The sequence below is a fragment of the Psammomys obesus genome, unplaced genomic scaffold (assembly GCF_907164565.1).
Source record: "Psammomys obesus unplaced genomic scaffold, mPsaObe1.curated_primary_1811, whole genome shotgun sequence".
In the NCBI taxonomy this organism is placed as follows: Eukaryota; Metazoa; Chordata; class Mammalia; order Rodentia; family Muridae; genus Psammomys; species Psammomys obesus.
The window spans coordinates 10,231,043-10,244,803 of NW_026596152.1; the positions used below are offsets into that span (position 1 = coordinate 10,231,043).

Here is a 13,761-nt window from a genome sequence, read left to right on the forward strand (position 1 = left end):
TGATACCCTGGTCAGTTAATGATCATTAATAGCAGGGCCCCACAGTATGCTGACAGAAGAAATGACAGAGAAGTAACCAAGGAGAGTGGCGCAGCATGGTGCTAAGACCCTAGGGTAGCTGTCAAAGGGATCAGTCAGTCGGGTGCTAAACATCATCTCTCCAAGCCACATGGCGTCACTGACCCAGTTCCAGATACTCCCTGCTTGTCCTGGGGCCTCTGCCTCCCTTTCAGCCCCAACTGCCATTCAGGTCCACTCTAGATCCAAGTCTAGGAGGATGAGGTTCACTAGGAAGATCCATTTGGGACACGTGTGCTGGATCAGGCCGGGTAGTAGCAGCTGCAGTCAGGAGTACAGAAGGTCACTCACACCCGACTGCTCTCCTCTGCTTCTGGCCCCCAGATTCCTTGGTGTAGAGCATGAGTTTATTAGAAGCCCTGGAAACCCTTAAATGTTGCATTCTGGGTTAAACGCTGGAAGACACATAGCACTCCTCCAGACTGTCCCCAGAAGCTTAGAAAGGAGAATTCTCCATCACCCAGCAGAGGCTATCTCTTGGCCAGAATTGGGGTGTCTGCCTTAAGAGCCACCCTTGAGATGCGGCTGACACTAAAGGAAGGCTGTGTTCCCAATGGTGTTGTACGTGCTCAAACCAGAGGGCTTTGTGTCCTCACCCCCCTCCACCCTGTGCTGAGCCTGTTCCTCAGCCCCAGACTGATTTCTTCCAAAGCTTTGGCACACCTGCCCTTTTTCAGCCTTATAGAATGAACAGGGCTCACCACTGAGGAAAATACATGCATGTAGACTACCTGGAGCTTTCAGTGCTACACAGGATGTTTCTCAAAGGGGCTGCCACATAGGCCAACTGATTCACAGCCTGGAAGAGAGGGCTTATTCTATTTGAGGGGAAGGCACAGGCTGTACTATGTAGCTGAGTACAATGAGGCACAGGGTGAAGACAGGGGTGTGTGTGTTGGGGTGTGGTGGGGGGGGGGGGGAGACCAGAAGCCCGGGAGTCCCTAGAAAGGTGTGGACAGGCAAACAAGCCTCCTGTGGTTCTGGCCAACTTACCCACTGATGATCTCCTTGGTCTCTGCCCTGATAAAATGTTCCTTGTCAGGTGTCAGGATGCAGAGGGAGAACTTCTGCCCTGTGCGGGCCTCCCCGTCCACCACATCTGTGCATTGGTTCATGTTGATGGTACCCTGGGGGAGGGTGGTGGGCTGCAAGTACAAAACAAGTCACTCAAAAAGGCAGTGTCAGGTCCCCACAGCCACCAGCAGTATCCAGCCCTCTCCTTCAGCCCTCAGCCCTCACGGCACCACTTCCTATCCACCCACCCATAAGGGGCAGGCCAGCTGAACTTTCTTAGAGGACACCCAGCTGGACTTCACTTCCTACTTGGAGAACAGTGTCCTGGCTTACACTGGAGGAGGGAAACAGGACAGTGAGAGAACAGCTCAGTGAAGACTGCTGGGGAGAATAGGCAGCCAAGATCCTAGTCTCAGAGGAAAAGCTTCTGAGACAGCAGATTCAACATAGCAAGGTTCTTTTTGTTTGTTTTGTAGTAGGTGGGTAAGGTAGAGAGAGCCACGTGCTTGAGAGCTAGCTCTTAGGCTGGGAGACAAACCCAAAGGCTCACCTACACCTGCCTGGGCCTTAAGGAGCCCTGCAGAGACTTCTTGGAGGGATAGGGAATACATGCACACAAGGATGCATACGTGTGCAATTTAAGACACTGGAATTAAGAAGAGAAAACCAAAATCAGAATAGGAAGGCTTTGAGAGATTCCCACTGCAGTAAAGGGCTAGATGAGAGGATTTCTGTCTGATGCCCCACATTGCCCAGCTCCAAGTCCCGGTCACTTTCTGGATGAGTAGGCAGGTCCAGAATAGGGTCCTAATTTTCCCTGTCTCTTCTTTCCAGTGCCAGTCCCTTTTTAGTCCCCATAAGTCTTAATTACAGGCCCTCTCTAGCATGCCTCCTGAACCTGCTTTGCGTAAACTGTCCTCTCCTATATAGAAGAAGCAAGTTTTCTTCATCCTGGACACATCTTATAAGGCACATCTCATCTCTGAGACAGAAGAGAAAAATCAGTGCTATGGGGACTGTGACAACTGAATGATATAAACTGTGCTGTCAGCCAGTAGTGATCAAATGACAGGAACTGCAAAGGATGCCTCTTCTTCTCTACTCCTGGAACTCCATCCCAATCCTTGGGGTCAAAATACTGACAGCAATGGCCATGATGGATTTCAGACCTCTGTAAACACATTACAGACTATGACAATATATCCTACAGGAAGATGAGTTATAAATGGGGATGATAAAACATATCAGCAAAAATCCTGATATTTTCTTCTCAAAGGATTGGCCACCAAGCTGTTTAAGGAATTCAGTGTCACCAAAACTGCTCAGGTCCCTATAGCCTGACTGCTTCCTCTTGCACAGCAGCAGTCAGCACTAGAAACTTGATCAAGAGCCAAAGACGCTGCCTGACAGCTAAGTATAGCCATGGTCTCACACTTCAATCTCTCTACCTCCTTGGCCTCAGCTCTATTTCCTTTAGAAAGGGTTTGAAAATGGTCAACAGAAGGCAAAGACAGCCCGGCATGAATGGTCACACATACCTGTAATCCCAGAACTTGGGAGGTGGAGGCAAGAGGACTGTCCAGGGTCTGAGGCCAACCTGGCTAGCCAGGGCAAGATAGAGATGACACCTCAGGAACAAAGCAAAAGCAACAACAACAACAATAGAAAACCAAGCCAGGTGTGGTGGCACATGCCTTTAATTCCAGCACTGGGGGGGAAGGGGAGGAGGCAGAGGCAGGTGGATCACTGTGAGTTCGAGGCCAACATACTCTACAAAGACAGCCAAGGCTACACAGAGAAATCCTGACTCCAAAAAACAATAACAAAAACAAACAAAACCAAAAATCCAAAACCAGAAAGAGATAAATTATGCTAGGACAGAAGGAAATTAACATTCATTTAATTAATGTCTTTGATGTCCCCACTGTTCCATTACTAAACAGGAGGAGGGCATTACTGGTCTCTATCATGCACAAAATCAGGAAATATTACAGAAGGAAGGGATAACTATGGCTCTAGAGCCCATCTCTTTACAGCAGCTTTACTGCAACATAGTTTATATTATACAACTTACATGTTTACAGAGTAGTTTGAAGGCTATTCAGGATTTACAGAATTGTATAAGACTCACCCCTACAACCCTCAGGCCATCAGTCATTTCCCTCTGTCTCCCTTCAATCCCTGTACCTCTGAAGATTTACTCATCTGATATTTTATATAAACGGAACCACATGGTCTGGCCGTCCTTTGTGTCTGGAAGCTCCTCCTTCCTTCACCACACTCTGAAGGCTCAACTTTCATTTTTTGTCCAGGCTGACTAGCAATCTACCATGCAGATGAGCCCCATCTTATTTTCTCACTCCAGCACCGAAGGACACTTGTGTTGTTTCTACTTGATACTGTTGTGAACAACACTGCTATGAATGAATACACATGTGTTTGAATGGCCACATACTTTCACTGCTCTCTGGTGGGTAGCTAGACTTGGAATTGCTGGCTCAAATGGGAACTGTATGTTTAGCTCTTTGAAATGCAACCGATTATTTCCTGAAGTGGCTGTTATCACTGACTTGACTTTCTTCCCAGCTGTGAAAGGCCCTGGAACTAAAACCAAAAAAAAAAAAAAAAAAAAAAAAAAAAACCCAAAAGAAACCTCCCCCTAGGTGTGGGTATGCCCCCGTATGCTTGGATGTCAGTTCTCACCTTCCACCTTGTCTGAAACAAGTGTCTCTCTATTGTTCACCACAGAATGAACAAGGACAGCTAGCTCTCAAGCTGCTGGGGATTCACTGCATCTCATCCCAAGAGTGTGTGACAGCTATTGCCTTGGCCAGTCCACTCCCTTCCTGTTGTTTTGAGACAGGGTTTCTCTGTGTAATAGCCCTGCTGTCCTTCACTCACTTTGTAGACCAGGCTGGCCTCAAACTCACAAAGACCCACCACCCCAAGTGCTAAGGCATGTGTCAGCACAACCAGCTACCACTCCCAGGTTTATGTGAATTCTGGGGATCTGAACTCAAGTCTTCACACCTGCAGGCAAGTGCATTATCCACTAGGCCATGTCCCTCACTCCACATTAATTTTCCCCTTTAACTTGTTAGAACACCAGGCTTTACCTGCTTCACCTTTTCCTGTTTCAAATAAATAAAGAAGAAGGACCAAAGGAAGGAAGAAAAGTAAGTAGGAAGGAAGGTAAGAAGGAAGAAAAGGGGAAAAAGCAGAGAGAGAGAGATTTCACATCTGACAGCCAGTGCTTCTTCTGTACTATAGTTACAGGCTCAGTCTCAACCCAGCTGTCCAGCTACGGTTCCCATATTGCCAGAGCTAGGACAGCAGAACTGTTGTAAGCTGATGGTCACGTAAGAAGGACGGTAGCAAACTGGAGGTGGGAGTCTCAGGACAAGGGTTTCTCATCAAAGAGAGGACAGAACATATTCTGAGAGCTTAGCCCTATTCTTTGTCCTCTGCGGCTGGACCTGGTAGACACTGCCAGGGCGAAGGTGACCCTCCTGGGTTAGGATGACTCTGTTAGAGCAGTCTTACTACTTGAGGCCCTTCCATCACATCCCAGCAGGTTCTTCCAGGAAAACCAGGTCGTGAACTCTTGATCTCTTGCCTCTACTGAGATTACACGCATGTGCATTCCACCTGGCCCACCCTGTCTGTAACTGACTCTGGAGAGTTTAGGAAAGTAAGACAGGAAAGAGGAAGAAAATGGAATGAGCTGCAAGTGAGGCTGGTTAGTATGGGAAGAGGTCATTTCTAATAAGCAGCTGCTACTATGGAACCAGAGGTGGCTCAGAGGCCACACAGTGGAAGTCACTCTTCACTCAAACAGGAAGGGACACCATCCTACAAAAACCAAGACTTTCCCCTGGCACAGGGCATTGCTTCCCAAATCTGAAGGTCTGAAAGGGGTTGTCAGAGTGAAGCCTGGCCCTACCCACTGCTTCAGGGATGAAAATGATTTTTTTTTTTTTTATGTGCATCAGTGTTTTGCCTGTATATGTCTGTGTGGTGGTCTGGAACTGGAGTTACAGACACTTGGGAGCTGCCATGTAGATGCTAAGAATAAACCTGGGTCCTATGGAAGAGCACACAGTACTTTTTTTTGTTTTAAATACATCCTGACTGCAGTTTCCTCTCCCTTCACTACTCTAAAAACCTCACTCCACCCTCAACTTTCCCTCTCCCTCAGATCCACTCCTTTTCTGTTTCCCTTCAGAAAAGAGCAAGCCTCTCTCTCAGGGATATTCACTGAACATAAGCTTTTTTTTTTTCCTCTTTTCTTTCCTTCTTTCTTTTTTTTTTTTTTTTTTGAGACATGGTTTCTCTGTGCATCTCCAGATGTCCTGTAACTCAGTTTGTAGACCAGGCTGGCTTCAAATTCAGGGATACACCTGCATCTGCCTCCTGAGTGCCAGGATTAAAGGTGTGTGCCGCCACCACCCAGACACAGTCAGTACTCTTAAAAGGTTAAGCCATCTCTCCAACCTCCAGGATGGGTTTTTCAAAAAACAGCTGGCCAAGGCCACAGAAAACACAACTTTTACTTGGTGATGGTCATATCCACACAAGCACACACAATGTGCAATGAGATATTACAAATCAGTATTTTTATTTTAAAATGTTTAGTTGTGTTTTACTATTTATTTATATGCTTGCATGCCATACCATGGCATAAGTGTGCAGGTTAGAGAACAACTTACAGGAGCAGTTCTTGCCTTCCACCACGTGGATCCTGGAAACTAAACTTGGGCTGTGAGAACTGGTGGCAAGCACCTTTACCCATGGACACATTTTTATGTGCAAAGGTCCAAAGGCTTTATGGGGAGGTACAGAAATGACCCAGGGCTTTCAGGGGGCATTGCTAGGCTATCTAAATTTATCTTGCAAGAATGGAAAGAATAGAACAAGGACCTTTGTCACCACTACCAAGACCCAGAAGTTCCTTCTCACATCTGTTGTGCCAGCCCAGTTTGTTCGGAGTTGCTGGTGAGGCAGCAAGACACTTAGGTTCTATTATGTAACCAAAGTTTTTTGCCAGTGGATCTTCCCTTAGGAAGCCCTCTCCACCCAGGCAAGGGGAGCTGACATCTTCACCTATGTGACACTTCCACAATAACCTTCTATACCCTGTGTGACAACCACCTACTATGTAATAGCAAAAGATGCATTTGATGTGGTGGCATAGGCCTGAGATCAGTGCACTCAGGTAGCTGGAGCAAAACGACAGAAAGTTCAAAGCCAAATCACCAAGACCTGTCAAAATAATCAGCACCAGTAAAAAGGTAAATAAATAAATATTACACCCACACACCCACACCCCACACCAGATGTGGGAGGCATGGGTAGGAGAATCATGAGTTCACAGGTAGCTTGGGCCTGATGTCAAGATCCCATTTCCAAAGGGAAAGGGGGAAGGGGGAAAGACAAAATGATCGTACTTTTAGAAGACAAGAGGAAAAAGCTCCATTTTGTACTTGACAATTTCTTAAATAAGACACTGAAAGCACAGGCAAAAAAACAAAAACAAAAACAAAAACAAAACAAAAAACAATAAACCCCCCCAAACAACAAAATTTTAAAATGAAAACTTCATCAAAATTAACAAAACAAAACAAAAAAAAAAAAGGGAAAAGGCAACAGAGAGGGGGAGGGGCAAGAAACATTTACAAACCATACAGCTGCTAAAGGTTGACTTTCAAGATATATAAAGTACCAAAAGCCAAGAGTAAAACCACAATGGTAAAAACAACAACAACAAAAAAAAACCACTTCTCTAAAGAAGTGGTTATTATGGGCCTAATAAGCCCACGAAATTATGTTCAACATCATGAGTCATCAGGGAAATACAAATCAAATCTGTAACAGAAGGTAACACATCACAATGTAGTAGGATGCAACAGAAAAGGGAGAACTGTATAGACAACAATGGTAATAAGGGTATGAAGAGCTGGAGCCTTCTGACATCACTTATAGCAATACATGACGGTGCAGTCGCTATGAAAAAGAGTTACGGAGGTTCCTCAAGAATTAACCCAGCATAGACAGCTGAAGAAATCCATTAGTGGCAAGTGCTTGACAACATAAGCACAGCCCTAGCCCAATCTACGGTACCACAGAAAATCAGGCCCTAGTGGAACGTGCCTGTAACCCAAACACTCCATGTTTACCACAGCACTATTTACAACAGCTGAGAAGCAGAACCAATGCTACTGCCCACCTGTAAATGAATGGATAAACAAGACGTGGAACCTGCAGACACTGCAGTAGTGCTGATCATAAAAAGGGACGAGGGTCTGAGATGTTACAATAGGGATAAAGCCTGAGTGAAGTCGGCTAATTACTAAGTGACACACACTGTAATTACGCTTAAATAAGGAGCTTAGCAAGCCAGAGTCATAGAAACTTTAAGTAGAACGGGAATGGCTAAGGGAGAAGAATAGGGTATTTGTGTTTAATGGTGTCTGTTTTGGTTTGAAAGAGGTCTGGAGCACATGGTGGTGATGGCTGCACAGCAGTCAGTGTACTCAGTGCTACAGAACTAACAAATAAGAACAGCTAAAGTGTTAACTTTTGTGATGCATACTTGGACACACACACACACACACACACACACACCCTAGATCAATTCAGATTCCCAGCTTGAAAACAACAATGGAGAGTTGGAGCAGAAACAGGATGAAAAGTATACCTGCTGACCAGCACACCCTTATGTAGAAGTGGCCATTCTGCAGATGGAACTGGATTCACAGCTAATGTGAAATCTAGTCAACTCTGATTCTAGTTCTGGTGGCCTTGCAGAGGCCCTTTCTGTAGACTGCTGTTTCTGGATTGTGGCAATCCTAGGTCACACCACACAAAATTTGCCTCACCTGAGGCCTGAGTCTTCCAACACAGGGAGGATCACCAAGATCAGAAGTCAGCCATTTTCCTGGGGCCAGATGTCAAAATTCATGTACAACCCTGAAGGCCCCATTCTTCTCACCAGCAGAATGGCCACCTGTCTGAATGTCACCTGCAGCTAGCGAGTGGCATGTTCACATATCACTAACTCCAAAAGGTCCACTGGACACAATGCCAGGAGCCATACTGAAGAGTAAGCCATGGCACTTGCCATAGGCTGCACAGTGTAGAGGGGAAGAGGGCACACACAGATGAATTAAGTATTAAGACAAAAGTGTGAATACAGCCATGGAGGCAAAAGGCCACACACAGGGAAGTCAGGATTCTTCCAGAAGCTGTGACATAGGGACTGATTATGTCCCTATGCAGTCCTACGAAGAGGTAGGCTTCAAGAGCAGGAGAGGACAGATGAGGAAGTATATTCATTGAGGGCCTTTCCATAAACAGTTGTTATTTCTTTAACTGGAGGCATAGGTGAAGGGAGCCACTAGAAGTAAAGCAGTACGCCAAGGCTTAGGCTTGGCAACCAGTGCCAAGAGCACAGTGATAATGTGAATGACAACCGCTTGGATGCCCTGAGGCTGAACTGGGAGATGAGTCATGTAGGTCATGCAGACAAACCAAGTGCAGCAGAGGTAAAGGCCTTAAAAAGATTGCTACTGAAGTGGGAGGGACAGTCTGGTCCACTGTGTGTTCTTGGGATAAGCCTCCCAAGCAAGAACAGGGTTGGAAAGGAGCAGCATACGCTAGAGAGAATGGCCAGCCACAGCAAGACTCCCACCTAACGTGGAGAAGCAGGAAGGTAGGTCATGCAGGCAGTCAGGAGCCAGCACTTCACATGCATCCAGAGGACTGACTCACCCACCTGAGTTCCACAGCTTGTTCTCTGACTCTGACAGTGACGAGGACTAACCAGGGCGGCAGTCTGCGGCCTACTCCACTGGCACATGTGCTTCTCGTGAGCCACCCACAACCAGGCCCCCATTACATAAGCAGACAAGAGGTCCTGGTGTGTTGTGTGGGCTCCACTTCATGGGGTCCCTCTCTGAAGTGTAGGCCCTGTCCTGTCCCTGCCAGTCTTTCAAATGAGCCTTTTTTCCTAACCTATGCTAGCAGCCAAGTCTAGAGCAACCTCTTCTTTGCTGAGTTATTGGTACTGCTTCGTTTTAACTTTTAAAAGTTGTAGCAGCAGCAGCAGCAGCAGCAGCAGCAGCAGTAGTAATAACAACAACAACAACAACAACAACAACAATAAAGGATTTCTATATACCCATTACGCAGGTGGGCTCTGTGATATCAACATTTTTCACCAGGGTGGTGCATTTGTTCCAAGTAGCCAACTAATACTGACACCAAATAAATGTGCCTTCTGAGTTTTCTCCTTGTGTTCTTTCTGTTCTAAGACCACAGTGCACTGTACTGTCATGGAACTTCAGGCTACTCTTGGTTGTGATGGTTTCTCAAACGTTCCTTGTTTTTTTATAATCCTGACAGTTTTAGAAAATGCTAGCTACAAATTCTGGGTATCTGTTTTTCTCATGACAAGACTACAGTTCTGGATCTTCGGAAGGAGAGCCACTGAGGTAAAGCACACCTTTCACTTTCCTGATGAGGTACAGGACTTCTCACTGATGTTGGGTGTTGATAACAGCACTTGCTGGGTATGTCTTGTGGTAAACTACAGCCCCGATCTCAAAGGAAATCACTACAGACCAGTCTGCTTGGTAAGGAGAGGGAAGGACGATGCTCGTTCTAAGAGGAGAGAATCCACATAGGTTATTGCACAGATTTTCTCTTCTCCATGTGTTTATTTTCTTAAAATCAACCATCAAATTATATCTGCATAGGCTTGTAGATATTTAACTTATACCCTGATTATAATCAAATGCTAAATTGTTCATTTTGCTACTCACATTGTTCCAGCTTTGGCTACAGGAGCTTTTCCAGTGGTTACTGTGTGGTATTAGAGCACTTCCCCACTCTTAAGAACAAGGCACTTCAGATTAATCCAGTTCAACATCTGCCCAGCTCTACATCAGCCCCTGATAAGAGCCAGGGGCTTTTCTTGAAGAGAGACATTAAAAACCCTGGTCAGGTGGTGGGAATTCTCATTGCTCATACGGTATTGAATTTTAGGCCCTCTAAGCTGCCCAGGAAGGAAGGGCACATGCTGCTGGAATCCGAGCATCAGCCTATCTGCTACTCTCTGTGCGTCTCTGATGATGTCTGTAGCACACAGTGGTCTCCAACACGACACTACTGCCCTATACCTAGCTTTCTTCCTTGAGCGCCAACTGTTAGGGCTTTGGAACCAAACCTGCTTCTGGGTTGCCTAGTAACCTATGATGTCATCATGTGTCACCAGCCAGGTGGCCACACCTGGAAGGTGTGGTTACCTTGCCCCTTAAAGGGACCAGCTGGCCATGTGGTCCCTCTTGCTCCTGGCCTCTTGGCCCTCTTCCCTTTCTCTATCAGGGCACCCCTTCTCTCTCTTTCCCCTTCTCTCGCTCTTTCTCTCTCTCCTCCCATTATGTCCTGTTCCCCTCTTCTCTCCATCTCTCTTTATATCCACCTAATAAGCCACTTTCATACAGAAGAGCTGTTGCATGCCTAATAGTCATTCTTTAATATGTCCCATAACATCACATTGGTGCCGTGACTCGTGTTCTCCTGGCCCTGCCAAAAACCCTCCTTAGACTCTGATGGCCACAACAGAATCTTCTATGCTCTACCTATGGCTAAAAACCTTTACTTTTCCTCAACTATCTTGCTGTGCACAGCACATCTGTCCTACTGCAGCGAAGGTGGCCTCCCGGCTCCCGCCGCGATGCTACCTGCTGCTTGAACTTGTTACAGGCCCGCAGTGATGGCCAATGGCCCAAGGCCTCCCGCCTTGGCACTCCCGCTCAGACTTGACTCCTGCCAGTTCACTGAGCCCCAGGGAATCACGCCGCACCAAAATCGACTTAAAAAGGTCACTGGCGCCCCCTAACCTCAGCCTAAAAATCTTTATTTTCTCTCACTGCCTTTATGTGCACATCTGCTCTGGCAGTGGTGACTGAGGGCTCCCTGCAGTGGCCGGCAGCGTGCTGCCTGCGACCCTCCGCAGCCAGCTCCCTGTGGTAGCTACCTCACCACTCGGACCATAGCAGTCCCCCCGCTTGGACTTGTTCACTGCCAACATTTCAAACCCTAGGGACTGCCAAAATCGGCTTGAGAAAATCTGCTTGACGTACTGTTTAGGTAAGAAATCGCTAAAAACCCAGTACACAGATTTGCACAGCTGCCAGAGCTCCCTTGAACAAGATTTCGAATCTCCCTCGAGACTTCCAATGCCTTGTTGGTTTTGGGAGGAAATGGGTGAAACCACAGCTTCACTATGGCTCCACACTACGATCCCACGTGGTTTCGCCGCCATTTTGACTCAGGGCACTTGGGCTCTGCCTTGCCAGGTGCTCAACCCTTCCCCACCAAGCCGCTTTCTTTCCATACTCTGGCTCTCAATATCCTTAACTACTCTAAGGTGTTACTTTCAAGCTTTAAAAAATATTTTCTTCCTGAGTTCTGTACACTCTGCTCATATATATATATATATATGAGTGTGTGTGTGTGTTTTAAATGTTTTCAATTCTTAATCTAATGATTTATATAATCTTCTCATTGGGTTTTACATTTACAAGACTTCTTTAATCATAACTAACTGTTCATTTTACCTTTTAGACTAGGACTCAACAACAAGCTTCATTTTTAAATTGGTATGGATTTTTATAAAAATTTGAAGTTACATTTTACTATCTATAATTCAACCCTGCTTCAAAATAAATTTTATATAATAATAAAATTTCAAAGTTATAAATGTCTATTCAAATTAAGATGGTTTAAAATGTACGTCTAACTGCCTATGTCTTTTTCAATTCCTAAATTAATAAATGCTGTTGCTGTTTCTCCTGCCATGTATTGCCTATGATCGAGATTCACCACTAGGCTTTCTGGCCAATGGATTTGCTGTAGTAAATTCAAATGTAATTTTAAAATTGCTTTATACTGTTCTACTAAATTGCTGGTTTTATAACTCGGGTTCGTTACCACATACAGCATTTTGCCAATATTCAAAATTAAGATCTATTAATTTTAGAGGATTGATTTATGTTAAAACTTGGTCATTGTGCTGTATCTCTACTATCAAAAGGTTAAAATATGCTTGGTCTTATTTTCTAAAAATGGTATTATTATTAATCCATAGTATAGCCTTAGACTTTTATAAGCTACAAGCTTTTTATATACTAAACCCTACAAAAAACTCTTGTACTCTCACTTTATGGACTATATTTATGACTTTTAAGGCTACCACTTAACAAGGACAAAACCTAAAGTCCTAATATTTAACGGTTAACAAATACAAGTTAACAGTCATCTCATAGATGTCCAAATATATATTTATAGTCCTACAGATGCAAACATAGTCTCACTGCAATCTTTAATAAACAGCTGGGCATGGTCCTTGAGTTACCATATAGAGTTACCATATAGGAGTTGGTAAAAATAATAGCCTTCCCGACAGGCTCATCTACAGCAAAAACTATGCTCCAGACCTTGGCTGCTGCTCTGAGGCTGTGGGCATTCCCGCACAAAAGACAAGACGTCTGCAGTGCCCCATCCCGCCGGGGTAGAGCCACAAGTCAGCTCCGCCAGGTGACTGTTTCAAATGCAGCCAAAGGGGACCCTGGTCCTGCTGCTGCCTCAACAAGCCACACACTGCCTGCTGGCAGACTGGAAGTCAAAATGCTCCCATGCAGGCTTGTCCTCTGTGCCCAGCCATGGAGGCTCAACTCGCACAAGAGCCATTGACACTTCCAGCCTTCGAGCTCCTTGGCCTGGCAGAGGACAAATATATGGCTCCTTGATTCAGCGACCTCCACCACTCTCGCCTAGCCTAGAGTAACATTACAGATCTGTTTTGGCCTCAAAATGGGGCCCCACGGACATATTGTCATCTTCTATGTTGGGAGACTTCAGATGCCGTCTCAGTTCTCTTCATATGCAGGAGACCAGGTCTAAATGTAACTTTTTACCATCCCTTTATTTAGCTAAAGGACAATAAATGTTCATAGCAGTCTCACCTATGTCTCATGGTAAATAACTAGATACAAAGGGCCTCTCCAAAATATTATTTGAGCATCTAAGAATGCATCTTAAGATTGATAAACACCAGTTATACATGCTTGAGAGTCTAAGAAAATGCCTTAAAATTGGTAAACGTAAGTTATGCATGACTGAGAGTCTTAAAAAGTGTCTTAAGGTTGGCAAATACAAGTTATAAATACTTAAATGTCTAAAAAAATGTTTTAAGGTTAATAAATGCAAATTATAATGGCTACAAGGTCTAACGCATTTTAAGATATCCTAAATAGCTAAAACTGCTTAATAATTCCTCCTGTTGCTATACTACTGTTATATTGACTGTCCAGAACTTTGACCTTTATCAATACAGCTCTAATTTATTAATCTAATTCTAATACAAAAACATTCCCCTTTATCACCTACTATCATGGTTCCAAGCTCAAGATTTTAAATCTCCATAATGTATGCTTATACTAAAAGTTAAGATCAAGTGAGTTTCCCTTCTACTTCATGAAAGGCTTCTGCCTTTTCAGAGCTCACCTTAAAGAATGATTATACTGTTAACACAAATGTGTATGTCTACTGCCTTTTCTACAATGTATATTTAAGCGCAAATTACAATTGTGATGCTAACAAGTC

At 44.8% G+C, this 13,761-nt stretch overlaps 1 protein-coding gene across 3 annotated transcripts in view; it reads right to left on the reverse strand.

Annotated features, from left to right (window-relative positions):
- The window catches only part of Mprip (myosin phosphatase Rho interacting protein), a 123,322-nt gene that overhangs the window by 51,802 nt on the left and 57,759 nt on the right, over positions 1 to 13,761 (reverse strand). For all 3 annotated transcript variants that reach the window (XM_055594225.1, XM_055594223.1, XM_055594224.1), the window contains exon 4: positions 1,072 to 1,223. In XM_055594225.1, the coding sequence (XP_055450200.1) occupies positions 1,072 to 1,223 (152 nt within the window). The remainder of the gene's footprint in view (positions 1 to 1,071; positions 1,224 to 13,761) is intronic.